The following is an 8407-nucleotide window of genomic DNA, read 5'->3' on the forward strand; positions in this document are numbered from 1 at the left end:
CATAATCTAACATATCCCAACCAAACAAATCCTAGCTATCTAGTACCAAACCGTAGTCTGATGCTGCTGAATGATAGATTCGGAATGTTATGGCCTGGCCTCAGCCATGTGTGGCAGCATACCATGCGGCATATGCAGAGAGCTTGAAGAAGAACCATCCAAGATCCTTGATGCCTCATTGAATAGGAGAGCCGCAATCTTCTCTAGATTGAACTCACCAGATTGGATACTTGACTGAAATATGAGTGCACTGTAAATAGTTTCAGACATGTGCTGTAGCCACAGTTAAACAAAGTACATTTTTGATTCCCTTGTTTCTTTTGTTTCTTTTGTTTCTTTCAACCTGGTTGCTGATTTGCACAACTCAGCATTCATGAGCAGGATACAGATTTTGGCAGTACTTCTAGTGCAGTTTATCGATTCAATTTAGAGTTGTGTATGGATTTTCTTTATATTTCCACAAAGTTATCAGGTACCCTCAAAACAAACGAGTGCAAAATTTGTTCTGAATCAACTTCCAAAATGATGACTAATCATGCTAATTCAAATGGGATGTCATAAAAGAAGTCAATGCACACAGAAAGCAACAAAAAAAAAAGGTAAATATCTGAACTTGGACAAAACAATTACAGAATGCTAAGAATCACAGAAGTTAAATAGAAGTTGGCCAAGCCGTGCTAGCAAGAATCTGCTCCCTTTTTACGTAGTTTTTGACAAGGAACATTACCGCATAGCTCATAAGTGCAACGAGGGAGTTTACTTTCCGCTATGAAAGGAGAGCAGACAACTGCACATTGAGAAAATATGATTATGTCACAAACAATTAACAGCATCTCATTATAGTCACAATAATCAAAGACTTGGAATTTTCTCTCTTTTTTTTGTCTTAGAAGAAAAATGCATGGGCGTGCTTCTGGTGTTTCAGAATATACTGAATATGGAGAATGAAGAATATAGGATGGTGCATGTGGTTTTTGATACACTGGATGTAAGAAAGTGATGGAACACCAGATTAACATAAAGTGGCAGTGATTCTTGATGTCCTCAATCTGCTTACTCAAAAAATCTATTAGAAACATCCAAGTGCACAAGTCTAAGAGATGGAGAAATATATAACCTCTTTTGTACCTATAAGCCATTGCACAATAGCGAAAAACGTAAGTTTAAATTAAGAAGATGCAGAAAATAGTCTAGAATGAAACATGGCCCAATCAGCACCAGTGGAGGCTCTGAACTCCTCAAAAAAGGGAGAAAAACAAAGAGGAAAGACAGACAAGCTACCATCTTTCTCCTGTAGGTACCAGTGAATGCAAAAGTCGCAGAAGCAGTGAAAGGCACCAACATGCCATGTGCATGCACATGCAATGTTTAGATGGAAGTCACATAACATAACCCATTATTTGACAATACTAAGGCACGGATGAGGTTTCATTATCAGGTTGCTAGGAGTCACAATGAAACTTCATACAAAGGAGGCACAACTAAAAAGGTGCCAAAAAGAACCTAGTTTTACTTCAAACCACCATTTGATATGTTGCTTCATTTGACTATAAAATCATCACCTCAAGAACCATGTCTTCAAACATTACTGCTGGATGAGTAACATGTAAAAAACACAGCCATAAGTAACTTTATGAAGTTCCACATCAGGAACAAAGATAAAAATTGTCTTAGTAAGGCCCATATAAAGCCTGCTGGAAGCAGCAAACATCTTCTAGAGAGTGTAACAAGCCATCTTGGGTTGCACGTTGCACGTAGGGCAGTTCAGAAAGCTTGCCATGAAAGAAGCATCCTTCACATCCTTCTCATTCAAAAGGCTAGCCTGAACCATCTGCATCTTATATTTTAATGGGAGAGGCTTTTGTGACTGGGTTCTTCCTTTGCAATCACACTATTTTTTCTTCAAAACCAGACTTTTTAATGACTGAATTTCCCATTGTAGAGTTCCAATACAACTAAAAGAGAGGAGAAAAAATTAGCTTAGGAAATTTCAACCTTCCTAATCTAGAAAGTGCTCTAGAATTCTAGCCAAAGTCCCAAGCTAAGGAATGCTCTAGAATCCTAATGTAATTGGAAAGACAGCAAAATCTCGGAACAAATATTTTCTTTGGGGGTGAATGTAGAAAAGCCTATTCTTGCAAATATCATAGCAATGCTTCAATTGACATGCACAGCATGCACCCGACCCTATACTACTATATAATAGGAACTCCAGAGTGCAACTCCACCCATGAAATTCCACTCACTGTGGTGCCTAAATGTAATGGATTCTACATATTTGAAGCACAGCTCCATCTCTTCGTTTGTTTTTCTCTTCGGGAAAATGCTCTGTCTTCCCCAAAATTTCACCGGCTCCCTGGTTTTTACAAACAATTCAGGTAAAGTTGGCACCCCATGTTAACAATCAAACCCCATGACATGTTTACACCTTTTCTAGGGAGGTATTGTAAGGTTGCAAATAAGCCAAGCAAGCCAAGTATTAAGCTACTCGAGCTGGGCTAGTCAAGTTAGTTGATTTTCAAGCTCAGCTTGAGCTCAAATCAAGCTTAAGGACCTTTGTTCAAGCTTGGTCACCATCAAACAGACAAGCTCAAGCTCAGCTTGTGACTGGCTTGATTGGTTAAACAAGCCAAGTTCAAGCTCAAATAAAGGGATTCCCAAACAAAGTTGACACTAACCCTGGAGTAAAGAAGAGGTTGAGAGGAGGAGGAGGAGAAGTAAAGATTGAGAGGTGGCTTGGAAAGAGTTGGATTGGAAGGATATAGAAGCATGATCACTAGAATGATCCTGGCATTGTAGGGAGAGAGAACTGCACCAAGGTAGAGATATTGTGGCACTAAACGAAGGAACAGAGGCAAATAGTGGTCCCAGTTGGGTGAGATATCTGATGGTAGGGCAAGCTGGCGAGCACCTCTATGCTTGGGGGGACCTATGAGTTGAGAGGAGCATGACAGACAATAAGAAGGTGAAGAGTTCTAGAGAACAACTAGGGATTTTGATTTGAATGTTGGACTTTTGAGGTGAGATTTGAGATCAGCTAATTTAAATATCAAAGCTCTGATTGGCATGGTTGCAGAATCTAGTTTACTTTTTCAAAAACACAGGAACCGAGGTAAAAATGGTGTTTGGTAACCTCAATGATTCAAGAGGAGCATGACATACAATAAGAAAGTGGAGTTCTAGAGAACGACTAGGAATTTTGATTGGGGGCTGGGCTTTTGAGATGAGATTTGAGATCAGCTAATTCAAATATTACGGTTCTAATTGGCATGGCTGTAGTATCAGTTCAAGGATGGCGGAACCAGTACCGGGCACCATACCAGTTGCCTGGCGGGACGAGTCGGTACAGGCCCGCACCGTGCTGTGCCGAGCTCGTATTGACGCATTTTCTACGGCAGGGGAGAAGGAGAACAAGAGAAGAAAAGAGAGAGAGCAGGGAAGGAAGGGAGAGGCTCTCTCTTTTCCTCTTCTCCTTCTCCTCCAATGAGGCATCTTGGTTTCAATGACGGAATTGTCCCAGTCAGTTGCGGTACAGCTCGGGACTCCCCGAACCGAGCAATTCGGAACGGTTCCGTAGACTTTGATCTAATGTATGATTTTTTTCAAAAACACAAGAACCTGGTGTTTGATGACTTTATTTCTAATTTTAGTTTTTTAGACTCTTTTCTAGTTCCTAGAAAGTGTGAAAGCTGAAACATCTGACTTTTAAAGTTATCAAAAATCAAAACCCTCTATACCATTGCCCTCACCACCCCAGCCACCGATGATGGCCAGCATCATCCATGCCAGCCACCAGCCTGCCGGAGTCACCAACTATTGGCCACCAACTGCCAGAGTCCACCGTCACTATAGCAATCACCATACCCAACCTAAGTGACTGCTAAACAGGTTTCAGGCTTTCGGTTTTTCAAAAGGAAAAAAATGGAAACCGGTTTAAGATTTTAAAAAACTAAAAACTAGAAGTGATCCAAACTGTACTTAAATAAAATAATATATATACTTTGGTTCTATTCGCGAGCCTAACCAAATGTAGATCCATCTTCCTAGGTTCGGCTTTATTATTACACAATCTATATTCTAGGTTTGAGATCAGCTCATTTGGAAGTTGAACAAGCCCGTGCTGTTCACAGAAAATGTGAGGACCCGTGCGGGCGTGTGTTTAGTCCCACATTGGTTATTCGCTGGATAGATCTTGGGTACTTATACAGAATCAAGGAACCCAAATAATACCTTCCGGCTAGCCATTTTGAGTGAGATCCTGAGTTGTTACAAATGGTATCAGAGCGGACCCGGCCCATAACTTATGTGAACTAGGGGACACTGCAGCACGGATCCATTGGGGCTGACCACGAGCCAATCATGGTGTTTGAGATTAGATTTGAATAAATATGAACCATTAGCTTAACGAGGACGTCAGAGCTTGAACATGGGGAGTATGTGAGGACCCGTGCGGGCGTGTGTTTAGTCTCACATTGGTTATTCGCTGGGTAGATCTTGGGTACAGGATCAAGGGACCCAAATAATACCTTCCGGCTAGCCATTTTGGGTGAGATCCTGAGTTGTTACAGAAAGCTAGGTTCGTTTTAGGCCCAGTACTATGTAATAGCATCCATTCTTTTCCTCAACTCTACATTTGTGCTTCTCTCATCTTCCCCCACACCCCCCAAGCCCTCCTATGCATTGCATGCACCACATATTAGTGACAATTAAAGCATTCACTTTCAGTGCTTTGGCAAAGGTCATCAGTCAAACAAAGGTGAATTCAAGCTTATGATCATATCTGGAAGAGATACATCATAAAGGAGCAAGAATTGAAAAATTGGAAAGAAGGCAAGAATAGAAAACAAACATCAAAGATATTATCATTGAGCCAGAAATGGAAGACAATCGAGAGTAAAATGGAACCATGCAAAATGGGGAGGAGGTTACAACAAAGACCAGCAAGCTTAAGGGTGCAAAAGATAGGGTACTACATTTGCATGGCTTGGAAGAAAAGGCAAAACATAAAGGAAGAGAATGAGAAGAATAACACTAAATGACGTTTTTGATTGTAAATTAAGTACCTATGAGGTATTAAGGTCTTAAATCTAGACAAATTTAAAGACGAAAATGAATTAGATTTTTTAGAGGCCAAACAATTACAATAAGCATGTAGAAATTCAAACCATGCAAACTCACGTTTATGATTTTGGACCAATTTACGATTTTGCACTAGTTATAAGATGTTGTCATAGAAATTAAGTGAATTTGTCCCTAGTGATTGCTAACCTAGTAGATCTACTCTATACAATTTTTCAATTGCAATGAGCCTCATTTTCAAAAAGAACTGTCCTAACACATTTAGTTTGTCGACCCTTCAATACAGACTTTAGACTACAGATGAATGGTACTGAAAAATGGTCATACCAGAAGGCAAGGAAGAAAATAACCGCAGACTTAATCTATTCTTCCATGACCTCGCCCTCCACATCTTGAACACATGATGTTTCCAGTGCCTCCACAACCTACACATTAGAAAGTTCGAATAAACCAAGGAAGTAAACTAAAGTAATGCAAATTGTATAAATGTAGAGCATCGAATTAGGCATACGGAAGACCAAATGCAACCTCAGATGGGGATGTACAATTACCATATTTCAATGAATTACTATATCTTGATGACAATTTCATTCTAAAAACATAGCATAAAGGAAAGCATGTATGAACAAGCAAAATTTTATTGTATTGTCATGTTATTGTTATTTGAGGTAGCATTTCTGTAAATTCAGAAACAAAATCTTAGTCAAGATATAGTGCATAGATCCTAGATTAAACCACTATCTGAAACTTCTTAATTTTCGTTTTTGAAAGACTACAAGCACAGATTTTGATCCTGAAAAGATTTTATATCGCACAATAATTGGCACAAAATGATGAATAAGAAGTATACATATCTCCAAAGAGCTCTTCTACAGATATTGCTACTCAAGTTCCATATTTTAGTGATACATGTGCTTGATATAGATTATTGTTTCAAATGATACTGTAAACTATGGTTAGAAATAATGGCGAGAATGAAGAAGAAAAGAGCTTATTACCTAGGCACCTAACTTTCACAATGATTCCCTGACTCTCCAGTATTGAGTCAATGTACAAACCCGAACCTGAGCAAGTAGCACAGAGGACAGCACCTTTAGCTTGACAATCCATGCAAGGTGGGTTGTTCCCTATTTCCTTTTTACTCAAAGATACACCAACCGGTTCCTCAATGACTTCCTCCGGGATGGACTTGTCATAACAGAATAAAGATTCAAGTTTGCTTCTGCATCTTTGCAAGTCATTTATTGAACCTAATTTAATCTGTAAGATTAAAAAAATAAAAAGATTACTTTGAAATTCATGTTATGGATATGGCAGCCATATTAGCAAGGGAAACAAATATTGATTCTGCATAGCTTTTGTTGTCTATAAATACATCTCTTATTTGCAGATATGCCTTCTTTTATGCAAATGTAAAAAAAAAAAGAAGAAAAATCTTTGTACTTATAATGAACATTTACCACAAATATACACGAGAAGGGGCAGAGAGAGAAAGAGAGAGAGTTTACTTTCTTCTGAAATAGAATGTCAATCTTCCAGGTTTAACAAGCATACCATATCATGTCTAGCATTCATTACATCAGGGCTTCCTTATAAGAACTTTCATGATAAATGAGAGGCCAAGAACAAAGATAGATGATCAAAGAGTTGTTTAATAATCCCCATTGCCCTTTCACATGTCATATAATGAAATAAATGAGATGAAGGTTAATAATACAGGCACCCCAATTTGGATGGGTATGGCTCAACTTAGGAAAGAAAAGAAAAAAAAGAGAGAGGGCAAAAGGTTTATCAAACACATATGGAAAAACAATGGCACTAGTATAACACATAAGATTCATTTCATTATTCCCTCTAGTAACTGAAAGGTATCCAGTCTACATATGTACTAACAGAGCTGTGCATGTACTTCATTTACATATATATATCCTAACTGCATGCACAAAAAAAGTTCCTGCTATAGAAGATGAAAATGATCCGAACACTCTTTGAATATAAAGGTATGGTAAACAACAAAAGGACAAAGCTAATTTCATCACATTATCATATTTTAGTTTAGCAGTACCCAATGGCTTAATCTGTGCATGACATCACCATTTAGCGCACACAATCAATTTGCCTCTGTAGCAGATAAATTATTTTGGATAACAAATATGCAATGTACCGCCAGTAATCCCTTTAGACATCTTTAAAAAGTTTTAGTTGATATACTACTGAAAGATATGAGGAAAGATTATATGCGCCTTAAGCCCATAGACCAGTTGATAAAGAATTTTGCAAGCTAAAGTCTTGCTAACCAGAACCAGGTTACCCATTAAAATGATTGCCATGGATTAGTACATGTACATAATTCCTTTATACACAGACATTTTTCAATTGATTGTTCGAACAGATAGTTCCTACGGCACCAGAAGTATCCAGATTATATACTTGATTTTCTTAAAACACTAAGGGAAAAATTAGCTAGGAAACATGACTCACGACTCAAAATACAAGGTAGCCTCTACCCTATAGATTTTTTTCGACTGCTCCTAGAACTTAACTGAAGCCTTATTAGGAAACCCAAACACCTCACTCAAGTTCAGACTTTTATTCGAAGTTATCTAACAGCTCATTCCTAACCCCTTCATTAACCTCTACATTATTATCCTTTTTTTGTTGGTGAAACATTACCATCCTTCCAAAGCCCATCTTATAATGCATCTGGACATCTTTCTATAAATCCACAGACAGAGAGAAGGAAAAAAGGATCCTTTTTCGTCCAGGATCAAATCAAGCCAAGACAGAATGAATATATTTTCTATAACTATATTCATTCAGACCTCAATTTGCCTTCAAATATCAAAGAAAAACCACACATTTCTATTCAGCTATGCAGCACTATCAGCAAATCGTGGCCAATCAGCAGCACCAATAATATATTAATCAGGGGAAAGAAAAAAAAAAATCAAACGCAAATTGATTAAATTGCTTAAAAATTTCAGCTTCGAAGCAAAAAATGACGGATCGTCCACATATAAACAAATTTCCTCACCCGAAGCCGTGTCGAATTACATCGAGAAAACGGAGAATTGGCAGGAAAAGCGAGAAATCTGGAGGTGGGCAGACCCTCTTTGATCCGAAACGGAGGAAGAATCCGTCGATCAGAGCACGGTGAGGCGACGGAAGGGGGTTTCATCGAAATCTCCATCTCTCTCTCTCTCTCTCTCTCCCCCTCCCTCCACTTCCAAGTTTCAACGACTCAGGAGGCGAAATATTGGAATAAGTATTCGAAAAGGATTCGACAAACAAAGGGGGAACTCTGGCTTTGGGCGTATCGCGCAGCCGC

The 8407-nt window shown here is 38.7% G+C and overlaps 1 protein-coding gene across 1 annotated transcript; it reads right to left on the bottom strand.

Annotated features, from left to right (window-relative positions):
- Window positions 1-492: 492 nt before the first annotated feature.
- On the bottom strand, window positions 493-8407 carry LOC103718835. The gene is made up of 4 exons (XM_008807826.4): window positions 8114-8407; window positions 6078-6339; window positions 5407-5504; window positions 493-787 (listed from the first exon to the last, which is right to left on the bottom strand). The coding sequence occupies exons 1-3, from the start codon at window positions 8267-8269 to the stop codon at window positions 5437-5439; spliced, it is 486 nt and encodes a 161-aa protein (XP_008806048.1). The 5' UTR covers window positions 8270-8407; the 3' UTR covers window positions 493-787; window positions 5407-5436.

This window comes from Phoenix dactylifera, chromosome 11, assembly GCF_009389715.1.
Source record: "Phoenix dactylifera cultivar Barhee BC4 chromosome 11, palm_55x_up_171113_PBpolish2nd_filt_p, whole genome shotgun sequence".
Lineage (NCBI taxonomy): Eukaryota > Viridiplantae > Streptophyta > Magnoliopsida > Arecales > Arecaceae > Phoenix > Phoenix dactylifera.